At 33.5% G+C, this 15,859-nt stretch overlaps 2 protein-coding genes across 2 annotated transcripts; one reads left to right on the forward strand and one right to left on the reverse strand.

The window, feature by feature from the left end:
• The first annotated feature begins 9,236 nt into the window (after positions 1 to 9,236).
• On the forward strand, positions 9,237 to 11,107 carry LOC111397022 (uncharacterized protein At2g23090-like). Its single transcript, XM_023023684.1, has 3 exons — positions 9,237 to 9,496; positions 9,623 to 9,663; positions 10,783 to 11,107. The coding sequence occupies exons 1-3, from the start codon at positions 9,424 to 9,426 to the stop codon at positions 10,900 to 10,902; spliced, it is 234 nt and encodes a 77-aa protein (XP_022879452.1). The 5' UTR covers positions 9,237 to 9,423; the 3' UTR covers positions 10,903 to 11,107.
• Positions 11,108 to 14,149: 3,042 nt separating this feature from the next.
• On the reverse strand, positions 14,150 to 15,229 carry LOC111397025. The gene is made up of 2 exons (XM_023023687.1): positions 14,874 to 15,229; positions 14,150 to 14,696 (listed from the first exon to the last, which is right to left on the reverse strand). The coding sequence occupies exons 1-2, from the start codon at positions 14,952 to 14,954 to the stop codon at positions 14,250 to 14,252; spliced, it is 528 nt and encodes a 175-aa protein (XP_022879455.1). The 5' UTR covers positions 14,955 to 15,229; the 3' UTR covers positions 14,150 to 14,249.
• Positions 15,230 to 15,859: the final 630 nt, after the last annotated feature.

Here is a 15,859-nt window from a genome sequence, read left to right on the forward strand (position 1 = left end):
TTTTCAAATAAAAGTGCCTAGAATAAAGAAACTAATATTTTAAAAAAATAAAAATCCAACCCAATTTAGGTTAAAAAAAGAAAAAGAAAAAGGAAATATAAACTAATAGGAATAAGAGCTTCATGGCCCTTAAATTGGATATAAGCAAGGCATATGATTCGTAGATTGGAGTTTGTGACTTTGTATTGGGTGTTGGAAAGAATGGGGTTCTCAACTAAATGGGAAACTTAATTAGCGGTCCCCTTAGTGGCGGGGCGGAATAAATGACAAACCTTTGACGCTATTATAGATAGGGCGTGTGAACAAATTCAGAGGTCGATGTGTGAAGTCCCGAAAATTTTCAGAGTAGAATTTATTTTTTTATGCTATATTTTTAATATTTTGAAAAGTTAGGGACTAACGTGATATATATAGTAAATTTCAATTTTATTTGGGTCAAATATTTAAATATTGAAGGAACAATAATAAGTGATGAATATCGAGCTCGTTGAATAGATCTTAATTAATTTTGCATATTAGGCTCGAGAAAGAGTTAATTTGGATTAGTGGAGTTCAAGTTATCAAGGTCGAAAGATATTGTTTAAATTGTACTTTAGTTAAGTTATTTAATAAATTTAAAATTTTAAAGGGTGACATGCGTATAGAGCAAGTTTTTGATAGGTTATTAATTGATTTTTATTAAATAAAAATTTATTTATAAAAAAAGGGAGATTTGATTTATCTTAATTATTATTTATTTTTCAATAACCGACAATTGAGTTTTCTTATGCACGTGTTTTTGAATATTTTACATAGTGGATATATATACACATACACACACACACACATATAGAGAGAGAGAGAGAGAGAGAGAGAGAGAGAGAGAGAGAGAGAGAGAGAGAGAGATATAGATATATATACCACTTACCCAACTAATATGAAAGATTCCCTCAATTTATTTATTTATTTATTCTCACCCCACTTTACTGTTTCCTTCATTTCAACATTTCATAACTTGTCTTCCCATATTTTTTTTTACCCATTTTCCTTCCATATTTTGGTGTATTAAATCAAGAAGGAATTGTCCAGTGCATTTATAGCACATTTTCTATTTCAGCATTCTTCATTTGGTTGAAAAGCATTTGAAGTTTATAAGGTAGAATACGACATACAAGTGGTTTTTACCATTTAATTTTTGTTATTTCACATTGATAAATATTTTGTTAATAATATGACATATATGGTCATCCGGTACCAATGATATGACATATATGAGCTCTTACAGGTTATAAAGATATTATATGACGAAACAATTTATTTTAATATATGAATGATAGATATTATTTGAGATTGTATTAATATTCGTATCCTATTGAATATTCCTCATACTCATCCCTTTTTCCCTACCCTAAAGGTTAGCATGGGTCGTGTCGAAGCATAACAGTTCGATAGTGTGATTGTGCTAGAACTTAAGTACGTAACTTGTTTTGTTTTTGTTTAATCGCGATAAACATTTATTTATAGTTAAATTCTTGTACATGTTTATTTGTTATGGATGTGTTTAGATTGCATTTTTAATTAAAAGTTGAATCAAATTGTTTCATGTAAATGTTTTCTGCCCATTTTTTTAATAAAAAATTTATTGTATAATTAGCTGTTGGACACGTTAAAATACAATTATCTACTTCTAGCAAATTGGATTTCAAGAAAAGTGCAAGTTAGTAGTTAAAATTGTTGAATTATATAAAATATGTGGTTAAAAATAAAAATTGACATTTTTTTAGGAAACTTTTGGATAATGACTTAAATTAAAAGCAAGGAAAAAATTGGGTCTGTTGGGTTTTTTGATACCCAATAAATCTTGGACTATGATATTAATGTGGGTTAATTATTTCCTAGGCATGGACTGATGAATGAAATAAGTCCATGAACTCCACCCGATCCAATTGTATTCCCTCTTAAATGGTTTGAATCTTGGCCCGTTTACCTCCTTTCTGGTCCAATTAAAAGTCTAACCCTATAGTGTATATAACTACCCTAACTATTTTCTTATGTGGTTTGTGAAGAAAATAAGAGAAATTCGGTTACCCCCTTTAGTGTTTGAAAAACGACCCTTAGAAGTGTTCAAAACACTTGTTTACTTTATGTAATTGGTGGTTCTTTCATAGCATACCTTTGTGGTGTATTCTCCTAATCTTTGTGGTCACACATTACCGTTTCTTGTCCTTCATAGATAAGATTGAATAGCAACCAAGGTGAATCATATTGGTTGTGGATCGGAATCGATTGGTTTGATTGTTGGTAGAGAAATGTACGTTGAATTGAGACCGAAAATCACCAATTTGAAAATCTTTGAAGAAAGCTTCCGCAACAAGGTCATTACATGATGAGACCTCTTTTCTCAGCTGGAAAACATGAGGCTATGATTAGGACAGTGCTTCAACGATCCAAGGTGCCAACCTCTCTATGTGGGCACTGGCGAACCCAAGGTGGGCGACTCACCAATTTTTTTTAGAAAATTTGAAAAAGCTCATGAAAATTGTTTGTCCAATGATTTTTTTCCCCTAATTCCTTCTATTCAATACACGCTTAATGAATAAATTAATTTTCTTAATCATAAAAAAGCCCAAATCCAATATTTTCTCTAACATATTCGCAATCCAAGGCACGTAAAGAATGTTTTCTCTAACGTATTCTCAATGTCTACAAATATGGAAGTTTTTTGAGTTTGACAAACATTGGGTATTTGATTTAATTATAGACGCCACAAAAGAGTGCACGGAGATTTCTTTTTAATGAAAATATTACCTACAAAACAAATATCAAGATGCTTTCAAAATAGCATGCAGTGGTACAATGTTCAACATAAAGTTCATGCAAGTGTCTACTAAATTATCGTGCTGTTTCATGTTAAAACATCTCGTGTCATCGAAATATTGTGAATATCTACAAGAATCACTCGTTATAAGATTACAGCAAATTCACCACATTAGAAATGAGGCATGTAGCTTAAAACATATATATTTTTTGTGAAACCATGCACCATAGCACCATGGAATCAAATACACATGTTATTGCATAATGGAATTGTTTCGACTTAAATTACTTTCACTTTTGTAATTCAAATTTTTGTAGAGATGCTTAGATATGATGTTTTAAAATGCATGCATTAGAAATTCCTTGGCTCGTTCAAGTCAATATTATTATTAGAAAGGAATCATACTATATATCCAAGTTGATAGTATCAATTACCATAATAAGACATAATTCTCATTTGGAAAAACATTATGTTCAAACAAACAATGAGGTCAACTAGCATTAAAGTGGAGGTTCATGGCATGTTTTTGTCACATGATTTCAAGAGAAAAATAGCATATTATTAAATAGAAGTTTCATGGTTAGATTAAACTTACCCATGAAGAGAGCAACCCTGCTGTGTGTATAGAAAAATGTTATTAGAATTTTGTTGCAATACACTTGGCAATTTTTGATTCGATAATAGCAAAAAAAAGGAGCAAACCAACGAAATATTGGTGAAATTCTAGCAACTCTACTTATGTACAAGCAGAGAAATCCATGAAAAGAACCATGTGTTAATTATGAGAAGGGTATAGTGTCGAATAAGGCTATTATTCATGAATAATGGAGCCTAATATTTAGGCTTCACAATTTCTCAAAGTTGGCTCACATATTTCGAAGTTTGGTAGAAAATTCTTCTTTGCACTTAATGCAAAGAATATGATGCACAGGTTTCTTTTTCTTAGTCAGACGCAACTGAGGAATGGAAATTAATTGCATCAAATGGATATGCCCACAATTGAAGTCAAATTGTTGTCTCATGACATCCTCTATAAATAAAAGGATAATTGCAGAAGAAGCTCCAAACCTTTACAACACCAGCAGATTTTCTCCAAATCTTTGATCTATTGCTGCCTGCACCCTTAACATTTACAAACGTTGCATATGGAGCCCCTTTGGACTGTTTTCATCCAAAATTTCATTAGTTGACAAAAAAATTGATTTTGACCACATTATAATAGTTTTTAAAAGGGCAAAATGGTAACTTCACATTAAAATCAAAATAAAAAAAAAAAGCAAAAAAATAAAATTGGTCTTTTTCTCCACCCCACCCGCGGCTTAAATCGATGGCAACGGACGAACTCCGCCGTCCATTCAAGCGGCCGGCTATCTCAGACCAACAAAAGCGTCGAGAAATCTCCTTACAATGGCAGGCCCAGAACCGTCGCGACGCTCAACACCAAGCACGCTGTTTAGCCTCCATCGTTCTCACCCTTCAACCCGCTTAATATGAACCAGCAAATCTCGACCTCCAACTCCAACCTGAACCGGAACTCATACCTGAATTGGAAATCGAATCCCAAAAACAGCGTCGAGATTTAAGAGACATAGACAATGTTAGACAGGCATCAGACTAAAAAGGTGATGAAGCTCGCCAATGGTTCGCAAAGCAGCTTATGCTTCCTGAGTGGATGATTGATGTTCTTGAGCAATTAAATATTGACTGGTATGCTTTGGGTAGAAGAATTTTCTTTGTAGATCCATGGAATCAGGGTTTGAAAATTGAAAATGTATTGATTGGTATATTTTTTGGCTCAAACAATTAATGTGTCTTGTTTTACTGAAGAAGAGTATTGGCTTGTGAACATAGGGTTTGTTCTTAGGCCATTTCCGATATGGGTTCTTCGCAAGAATTTGTCTATCTATGTGAAATCATATGCCTGTGGATAGTGTGCCTGTCTATGTGAAAGGGGATGGATTTGAGGTGGGTGGAGAAGAAGACCAATTTTATTTTTTCCCTTTTTTAATTTTATTTTAATGTGGAGTTACAATTTTGCCCATTTAAAAACTATTAAAATGTGTTCAAAATCAATTTTTTGGTCAACTAACGGAATTTTGGATGAAAATCGTCCAAAGGGGCCCCATATGCAACGTTTGAAAGGTTAAGGGTGACGACTGTAACAAATTAAAGGTTTGGAAAAAGTCTGCTAGTATTATAAATGTTTGGGGCTTCTGCTGCCATTACCCTAAATAAAATGTGCAGATTAAATTTGAAATATACATAACACAAGAATACAAAACACAGGGAATGAGTTGTGTGGAGAGCTAACGAGAGAAAATTGAAATTGTCACTGCATGGGCAAATAAAATACATATTGTTGTATTCCTATTCTTTTGTTGATATAGTGAAAAATTGATGTGGATTTGTGAAAGTAAGCATGATTGTCGGATCACATAAATTCTTGTGTCATCCTTGCACTTATTTTTCTTCTCAATCTAAATTATTTTACATTCCACTGATCCCGACAGAATTAGTAACATTTAATTCCTAACACATAGATCTTAAATGCCTAGAAGAAAAATTCAAAGCAGTCCTTTACTCACTGGAGATATAGCTCTTTGATACCAACAATGCTTTCCCATCATGTAAGGCCTTTGGAAACTTTTCCAGCTCAATTATTAATTATATGGGAACACAAACCAATTTATTTGAATCATGAAAACAATTTAAGATGATGAATTACCATATGTAAGTATTTATTATCATGTTAAACTTGATTCTGTCTTTCTATTTATTTAATATATTTGGCTCATTTTTATAAACAATTTATATACGCTAATTATTTTTTTTCCACAACGTTCGAGTGACTCACAATTAGTAACAATTTATTCATTACTAGTTTATATTTAGGGCTTTGTTACAAAAACAAGGAGCCTAAACGAACACCACCATTAGACGGGCGGGGGGTCCCCCCTTTTTGGCGCGAGACCCACGCCCATGGGCGAGGTTCGGTCAGGGAGCGTGTCAGGTCTCCTGTTTTTCTAGCAAAATTCTTATATTTATCTATAATTTAGACTATATATAAACACTCCCCAAACATTGACACTGACGCACCAGTACCTGTGTCCATCACAGTGAACATTATTCCGTGTAACACATAATTCTGGATGTGTATTAAAAGACACATAGCTTAAGGTCATTATTATAATCTTATATAAATGATGCCATGAAATTAATTACTGCTTGTGTGAACTGTGAATGGATTACAGATACTTTACAAAAAGAATTTGAAGCGGCTAAGAGATAAAGGTCTGTTTGATAGTACTTTTTTAAAATCAAAAGTTGCTTTTAAAATTAAAAAAAATGAATTTAAATATATATTTGAATAATTTTCTACAGGTGTCTTATTTGACTAGATTAGCATTTGGAGGAAGTGCATATTGTAGCTTTCAAATATTTTTGATGTGGCTTTTATTTTTGTTTCTACTTCTTGTTGTAGTGTTTTATGGAAAAGTTACTTATATCAACTTCCTCTAAAAGTTCTTATAATCAGATATAATTTCATATAGGTTTGACATCCACAATGTTTATAATAATTTATAATCTTTTTAGTTTTATTATGGAGATTTAATAGATTATGTAATATTTTGCCACGTGACTCAAATTATTTTATATTTTCATGTAGAAATTATATAGAAGTCCACTCTTAAAGATTGCATATCAAAAATTAAAAGTATAGTTTATATATACAAAAATCATATGATAATACAATTTTAAATATTAAATAATTATAAAATTCAATTAGTTATATATTCAAACCTCAAACTCTAATATCCATTTCCTTCCTCATTTTTCAACCCGTTATGTCTTTATTCTCTTTCTTTCTACCTCGTCGTCACCGCCAGATGCAGAACAATGCTGCGCGACGTCGATCATCGTCATCGATAGCAATTTGCACACCTATTACCTGCATCCAAATCGAGCGGTGCATCGCCACTTCAACGATTTCGTCCTTGCAATTCTATGTTGTTCGAAGTCGCTGCTATGCACCGTATGGTGGTAGGATGTAATGGCGTTGGTGGCGGGGGGCTGAATATGTGGTATGGTAGAGATGGAAGATTGTTGGTAGTGGAGGTCGTAGTGGTAGTGGCAAAGGTTGAATTGGTGATTTTTGGTTCATGTGATGGAGATGGTGGTGGCGATGACTGCAGTTGTAGTTGTAGATTGGTGGTGATGGCGGTATTGCTGGTGGTCGTGGTGGTGTGGTAGAGATGGGGGATTGTTGGAGGGGTGGTCGTGGTGGTGTGGTAGAGATGGGGGATTGTTGGAGGTGTGGTGGTAGAGGTGGTAATGGTTGGGGTTCAAATCATCGATTTTTTGTTCAGGTGGTGGTGGTGGTGGCGATGGATGTGATGAGTCCCAATTTGTAGTCCTGGCAATGACTGTAATAATTGTTTTAGTGGCGGTAGATCTGGTGCGACGATATGGTGGTGTTTTCTACGATGGGTTGATTTATTTGAGGCATTGGTTTTGCTGTCGAGATGATGGTAGTAGTTTTGGCATGACGGTGATTGTGTTGCTGCTGGAGGCAGTGGTGAGATGGTGGTCACAAGTGTTGGTGGTGGTCATAAATTATTTGATTAACTACGACTATTAAATTAGTTAATCTGTGACCAATAAATAATATGTGATAAATGAAAAAGATAAATTGTGCTAACAAAATAATATGTGATCTAAAAAATTGTTAATTTGTGAACAATGATTTGATAATTTATAACTTTATAATAAGTTGTAATTTGTAATATTTGTGATTTGTAATCATTAAATAAATTGTGACTTGTAATTTATTTATGATTTAATAAATATCTGATTTTTAAAATTTGAAATATGAGTTATTAATTTTGAAATGGGTGATACTTAGCCTCTTAGTTTTGATTTTTTTTCCTAATTTTAATCCTTAGCTAATAGGGTCTAAGAGTATTTTCAAAAGATTTATTAAAAATGAAATGCTGTATTTTAAAGAGACAAATTTTAAAATTGTGATATAAGAGACTTTTCAAATTAATATTTTAAAATAGTAAATAGAAATTTGGAGAGCCAGATTTAGCCTCTATAATTAAATACATTCCATTCCAATTTTCAATGCTACGTATATTGACTCAATTAAAGATTATATACAAAGAAAATTGAGGAAAATAATATAATACTATCCAGGAAAGCTAGTGAAAATAACATATAGAAAAAATAATAAAGACATATTGTGAGCAGTTATATTAAAAGTGTTAACGATTAGGAGGTTGTTGGTGTATTTAAATTTTTTTTTACTTTTTAAATTTATAGAACTTTTTAAATTGAAAAATATGATATTTAAAAATAGAAAATTTCTTTGATATGCTCTAACATGTGCATGAATTTTTTTGTAATCTCTCTCTCTCTCTCTCAAATTAGTATTGCGTTTCTCTAATATTTCATGTTGTATATGAAATCGTGTCTCCATGAGATCGAACCCTTCTTCGAACTGCATGCGATTTTCAATTAAATTGGGGATAATGTTAGCGGTTTAGTAGTACTATTCCTAAGGATGGCAATCGAGTTCGTCGGCTAGGACCGTCCGTAGCTTTGTTCAAAAAATGCTCGAGCCCATCCGAGCCCCATTTTGGGTCGCTGGACAAAGCCTGACCCGGTTCGTATTGCTCGCCAGCTCGGGCTCACAAACTTATATATATATTTTAAAAGGCGGGCAGGTTGCTTCCTTGTTAGGCAGCAACATGTTGCCTTCTTTATTAATTAAAAAAAATAAATACCAAAACTACAATTAAAATCGAGCTTGCCCAGCTCAGCTCGAAAAGGATCGAGTCAAAAATTCGGGTCGAACCTAATTTTAGCTCGGCCCCAAAATAAAGCTCAATCGTTTTCTCCGAGCTGAACTCGAGCCTTAAATTTCGGCTCACGAACCAACTCTATTCGACTCATTAACATCCCTAATTGTTCCTTATTTTGTGATAGTTCCAAGTAGCACTAAAATATACAACTTTTAAGTCGTAGAAATTTTGCTATCTAATTTTAAGTCATATCAGGTGAAAAGTTGCGTGTGATTTTAATTTTGATTTTCAGATTGATCATGAGATCTAGATTTATGTATTTAGGTCAACATATAAGAGCTTTACCTTTTAAACATTGAAATTTCATAAATCATAAGCATACAAAGTGAAATGTTTGATTGTTCAGTTGTATTTCTTCTTAGATTTAAGTTTGATGAAAAATATATGGTTAAAAAATAAAAAAATAAATTAAATTTACTTATAATATTATTTTACTAATTGAGCCTCATTTTTATCTCATTAAAATGAAAAATATGATCGTTATCCATCACATCGAGCCATCACATTCGACTTTTATTTCTTATATGAAATTTATAACGACTATATTTTTCAGTGTCATTTTTTCAATAATTTGGCACAAACAGGTGCATAAACAGAAAAAGGCGACTTCAAGACGTTTCACTGAACATCCCTGCTATATATGTTCCCAGTTTTGTCCTCGATCCCCCTGCCACTGTTATTCGGAGCCCGCCTCCGCGCACAGCTTGGGTTTCTAGAAGTTATAGATTTTCCGATCATCAGAAGACAAGGGTAGAGGCATAAATGGGTGGAGGCAATGGTCAAAAGGCCAAGATGGCTCGTGAAAGGAACTTGGAAAATAAGAAAACCGCGAAAGGTAAATCCCTTTTTTTTTTTTTTTTTTAATCGAGCTTTTGATTTTGAGTGAATTCGTGTCATTTTTACGTTATTTTTTGTTTTCGATACTTTTTGTTCGATTTTCTGAATTTTCCGATCTGCATAGGAAGCCAGCTCGAGGCCAACAAAAAAGCTATGAATATTCAGGTACCCTTCCTTTGGAACTGTAGAAACACTCTCGTCTCTCGTACACGTGGAAAAGAGCTTGTACATTCATGTTATTTGTTTTCGCAAGAATCTATTTCCGTATGTTTTTCTTTGATTACAACAGTTAGTGAAACGTGATATTATTTACGGAGTAATTAACAATTAAAGAAATTGGGTAAATTTTGTCACTTTTATATGGGATGTAGAGTAAAAATTGTCAAGTTTTGGTGGAGAGGATTTCCATGAAGGAGAAGTCAAACGTGAAAAAGCTCTGGGGACTTCATCTACCATTACAATTTTCTTCAAAAGCTGAAAATCTCTATTAAAAGCTTCCTTTATCTTTTGTGGGAGCTCCAACCTCCCTCCCCACCCCATGGCTACATGTTTTTATATTTGAAATCTTAAAAGTTTGCTAGTTTCATTTCGAATGTTAATTTGGATACAGTTTGAATTCTATATATGATTTCCACGTAGCTGGGTCTATTATTTGAAAGACAAAATGATTTCAATTCTTAGGGGATTGGACTTGGTAGGTTCCCAAGCTGTGGTTCCAAATGCAGCAATCTCTTAAATGATTTGTGTTTATCATAACATTTTGCTAAATATTCAAGGCATTTATTAGTGTGTTCCAAATAACTCCTGTTCTTCTTTATGACACTTGAAAACTGTAAAACTAAATCCCTGCAAAATCTTTTCTTTCAGCTGCTCGTTCATTTTTAAAAGCTTTTAGATTTTCAGAGTTTGTCATCTGAAATCCTTTTTTCGAAATTCTTTTGATGCTATGTAGTTCTTTGAGTAATTTGTAAAGCAGTCCAATGTGTTCTCTGATATTTAGTCATGTTTCTCGCTCCTAATGCATTATAGTAGTATTGTACAATCTAGAACATGGATTTTAATGCCATTCCTGCTAATTGCAAATTACTTCTTTCGGCCAGTAGTATAAATGCAGCTTTGATTTCCCATGATGCTTTGAACAATTGCTTCTAATTAAACAGATTTCTTGCTATAAGATGGGTCCATTGGTCTCACTCCTCTGATATTATGCATAATGAATGACAAACTTTGGTAACTATGTCAGTTATTTGATTTGATTGATTCTTTAGTTGTTACTCGATGCAGTGCAAGGTGTGTATGCAGACTTTTATGTGCACCACGTCGGAGGTGAAGTGCAAGGAACATGTTGAAGCAAAGCACCCCAAAGCCGATATAGTCACTTGTTTCCCTCATCTTAAAAAGTGAATATACTTAGTGGTCTAAAGTTACGCAGAGAAGGGTAATATTGTTGGCATTCTGACATGTCTGATAATATTCAATAGCTAGAAAAGTTGTGGATTTGTGTGTATTTGTCTAGTTGTTTGTTGGAATGTAAAAACATGTTTGTAGTTTGCTCGTGAATCCCAGTGATGACTTTCCGTGTGAAGAATACATTTTATTTTAAATGTTACATGATTGTGTCTGCCTTTCTATTTCTACTGGTAGTTAAAAGTAAAAACAACATATTCTTCAATTGATCGAGAACTAAAGTTCAAATATGTAGAAAAAATAATTGGTTGAGACAGGTTAATATAGCAGAATGCCATTAGGGAAGGGAGAGCTGATTTTACTTTTCCGGGTAAGATTCCAGTTCTTTAATCAACTAAACATGAAGTGCTGGGGCATCATTTTAGAGTGCATTTGACACCCCTGTTCATGCTAAATATTGCATGACCAAGAAGCACATTTTAGAGATTGTACTGATAACTCGTACCTAGGAATTCGAAAGATTGTTTAGGCATCAAGAGAATTATGCTTTTCTATACCGATGATATGCATCTTTAACTTCAGTAATATTGGACGACATAGTCCACCAACCGACGAGAACATTGATTCAGGACCGCTACCTTCTCAATCTGTTAACCAGGTGATAGACAGCATTTTCAGTTCCTTTTTTTCCCCCAGATTGGTTCATGATATCAATCCATAACCATAGAAGTTTTGTCCAAAAGAGTCAGCTATTGAAATAACTTTTTGTGTTATGACACCCCCCTCCCACAACACCCACACATAGAGCCATTAGTCTCCTACATATCATATGAGCTCTCTCTCTTTATTATTATTATTATTATTATTAATTTTTTTTTTTTTTTTTTTTAGCAAGGTGTCCACCTTCGACGACTATTCCTTGGGTCTGTGATCCGACCCCTCTTCACACGGACCAATTAAATCGCGGGATGTGCCTCCTACTGACCAGGATCCGAGCTCCTTTCCAATTGAACTGCCAAAGTGCCTAGTGAGCCAACTTACGTTGCACCTTGCCTTCCAGGATAAATCCTGCCTTCCAGTATATGTCTTGCCTTCCAAGAGCCCCACGAATCGAATCCACGACCTCTGAACTGCCAGCCTTGAGAGAAACCTTCTTTTGCCAGTGGAGAAGTGCCCCAAGGGGCGAGCTCTCTCTCTCTCACACGCACGCACGCACGCGTACAACATGATTGTTAATATGTCTAATGACTGATGAATTGTTGCAACACTAAGAATTTGTGGTAAAAAGTGAGAGTTCTTGTTTTTGTTTTGTATCTTCATGTCGATCACAGAGACAACTTTTCTAATTTGGTGAAAGTTAACATTATGTCCCATTATTTTGATGTTTCATACACCGACATGGATTACAAAAGGAGAAGCTCGGAGTCATTAGAATTACAACTCACGAGCTTCCTTTGTAGAACTAGAATTGTTTCTGGATGTGATTAGAGATGGGTTATTGTAGAATTAGAATTGTCACCGGCTGTGATTAGACATCCCACATCCACTATTTAGTGATTTGAAATTAATTTTGACACTGTAACTATAGCTTGGCTTATCAAATTTACACTTAGTACAATCTCACATCATCTTTCATATCTTACACATTTAATTCAATCATCACAGTCTTGTCATATCATCCATCAACAACGATGTCAAAGTTAATGTACAAATAGTTTAATTGGGTGCAGAGAATCACTGTGTCTCTCCTAGCTAGTCTCAATTTACTTTTCTTATTTTCACATCAACGGAAAAGGGAAGTCTTTGTCACACCGCATATCTACTTCGACGTGATATTATTACAATTTCCTTAAGCTACTTAAAGCTAGAGTTCACATATTGGAAATTGGAAATCTTTTAATGTCACTCTTTTTATGATTCATTGAATGGGTAAGATTTTAAAAGTGAAGCACTAAAAAAAGGCAAGAGGGACAGTCGAGAAAATATGGTTTCATGTCCATGTCTGAGATGATGGTGTCTTTATAAGTAACTTTTAAATTCGGAGATCAGATGATTTCTTGGACATGGTTCATTCAATTCAAATTTGTTTTAATTATTGGAATCTAATGTTCATTTGGTGGCAGACACATCAAGATATTGATTAATTGGAATAATTTTCATGTGGTAGGTCTAAAATACATCATAAACAAAGAATAGGAAGCCTCCGTTCGTCCATCCTATCTATATAAAGGCCCATTTGACATGAATTTTTCTTTTGTTTTTGCTTATTGTAGAAGAGTTTTTCAAAGAAGCGCTATCTTATTTATTTATTTTTTTCAAACTAAGTTTTGAAAGCACTTTTTTTTTTTCAAATGTGCTTTAAAGAAAGTCATATTCGATCAGTTTCCTCTAAAAACTTTTCTAATTATTGAATATGTTTTCATAAAATTAGGCAAACGGGTGCGAAAACAGTTTTTGGATTTCAAAATCCATATAAAATTGCCCTTAAATAATTTATCAATCACGTTTATCTAGATCAGATTCCTTCCATATTTTTAAACAAATCTGTGCTTATATTATTATAAAGGACAGATTATTGGAATGGTTTAAAAAACACTCAAGAGTCTGCACCATGACCCTAAATAATAAAGAATTCACATCCCATTTGGCGATGGGATTTCTTTGCCTAGGTACAAAATTTTCCTCTTGTGGCAGGGTTATTTGGTTTTAATCGAGCATGCATATTTAAAATTTTAGGGCCCGTTTGGTAGGGATTTTGAGAATTGATTTTTTGACCGTTAGAAGAAAAGTGGGATCCACATGTGAGAGAAGAAGTCAAAAATTACGACTTGAATAGTAAAATAACAGTCAAAAAATCAATTTTTTGGGGCAAAAAATTCCTACCAAATGGGGCCTTAATGTCAGATGGCATTATAAAGTAAAACAATCAAGAACCCTAAATGTCATTTACAATGGAAGTAACGAAAAGTCGCAAGAAAAGTACTGAGGAGGAGCTGGCTTCAACACTAATATATGGATATTGTCATGTTAGATATATGTAAGTTGAGATATTAAGTTCTTGTTTCATTTTGATTAAAAATAAATAAATAAATAAAACTCATTTATGTTCACACGTCTCTTAATAAAGTAATTTTGTAATTGGAAAGTTATGGATCACATAAACTATGTGGTTGAGATGAATAGTAGACTTTGACTAATTGAATTAAAATTAGAATTTAAATTTTAATCCCTACCGAACACGGAATTAATCTAATCAAGCTTAAGCATAGAATTGATATTAGAACTCACGGAATCAGTCTATAAAAGTTATCATACTGACTCCGAATGGGATTTTTATTATTTTTTCAAGTCATGTTCGAGCTTAAAACCTGCATAAGCCGAGGATGATGATTTAATATATCTTGTCTCAATTTCTCTTCGACTTCAGAACTATTTTTCTTTATACTAAAGAAACTAGGATTTAATAATTCTTGTCTTGTTGTAAACTTTATACGGCTTGAAGAAGAAGAAAAACTTGGCCCAGAATCTGATGCTAATGGAGTTTCCGTATCTTTCCTCTTCCGGTAATAACTTTTTGGGCCTAAAGTCAGCTCAAGTTCACTCTCGTCTTCTTCTTCGAAATTCTCAGCAGGCTGTCCCAAGTCGAGATACTGTCGTGCCTTCTTATGTACATCGCCATGACCATTCATTTGCTCGGAAATAGACTCAAAATCGTGCATATTTTGCCTATTTTTCGCTACACCAGTCATTAGTATCTTCTGTTTATGATACAAACGATGAAGTTCCCGAATCTGCAAAAAAGAAAAAAAGAAAAAAGGGTACAGTTTCGAGCTAAAAGAAGATGGGTTTATAAGCTTTTAAACGACATGGCTCGACTGAAGTGAGTGAAATCTTTAGCTCACTGTGTTCATATATAAGAGGTTAATCTTCAGAAATTTTCATAAAAAATTGTAGAGAAATCAATATACCTGCTCTCTAAACGTTTCCTCATGCTTTAACATGGTCATCTTCATGTATTCTTTGTCATATGGATTCAGAAACTTCTCCATTGAAACTTGTGCACTAGTTTTGGCTGATAAATAAAGCCAATAATCATATGAACACTGCTTCAAGGATCTTATGCTCCAACTAATCGATCTGTATAGTGCATATAGATGGTATAGACAATTTGTGAGTATATTTCCTATTGTTTTCCTCTATCTGTATATGCGGAAAAGGACTAATATTAAACATAGGTAAATGAAATTTAGTACTATGCATGCATGCATTTAGTATGAATCTGATGAGTGCAGTATCATTATTTCTGCGCCATAATAATAGTATTACCAGGAACCGTTCGTCCATCCTATCTATATAAAGGCCCATTTGACATGAATTTTTCTTTTGTTTTTGCTTATTGTAGAAGAGTTTTTCAAAGAAGCGCTATCTTATTTATTTATTTTTTTCAAACTAAGTTTTGAAAGCACTTTTTTTTTTCAAATGTGCTTTAAAGAAAGTCATATTCGATCAGTTTCCTCTAAAAACTTTTCTAATTATTGAATATGTTTTCATAAAATTAGGCAAACGGGTGCGAAAACAGTTTTTGGATTTCAAAATCCATATAAAATTGCCCTTAAATAATTTATCAATCACGTTTATCTAGATCAGATTCCTTCCATATTTTTAAACAAATCTGTGCTTATATTATTATAAAGGACAGATTATTGGAATGGTTTAAAAAACACTCAAGAGTCTGCACCATGGCCCTAAATAATAAAGAATTCACATCCCATTTGGCGATGGGATTTCTTTGCCTAGGTACAAAATTTTCCTCTTGTGGCAGGGTTATTTGGTTTTAATCGAGCATGCATATTTAAAATTTTAGGGCCCGTTTGGTAGGGATTTTGAGAATTGATTTTTTGACCGTTAGAAGAAAAGTGGGATCCACATGTGAGAGAAGAAGTCAAAAATTACG

Source organism: Olea europaea, chromosome 7 (genome assembly GCF_002742605.1).
Source record: "Olea europaea var. sylvestris chromosome 7, O_europaea_v1, whole genome shotgun sequence".
Taxonomy (NCBI): domain Eukaryota; kingdom Viridiplantae; phylum Streptophyta; class Magnoliopsida; order Lamiales; family Oleaceae; genus Olea; species Olea europaea.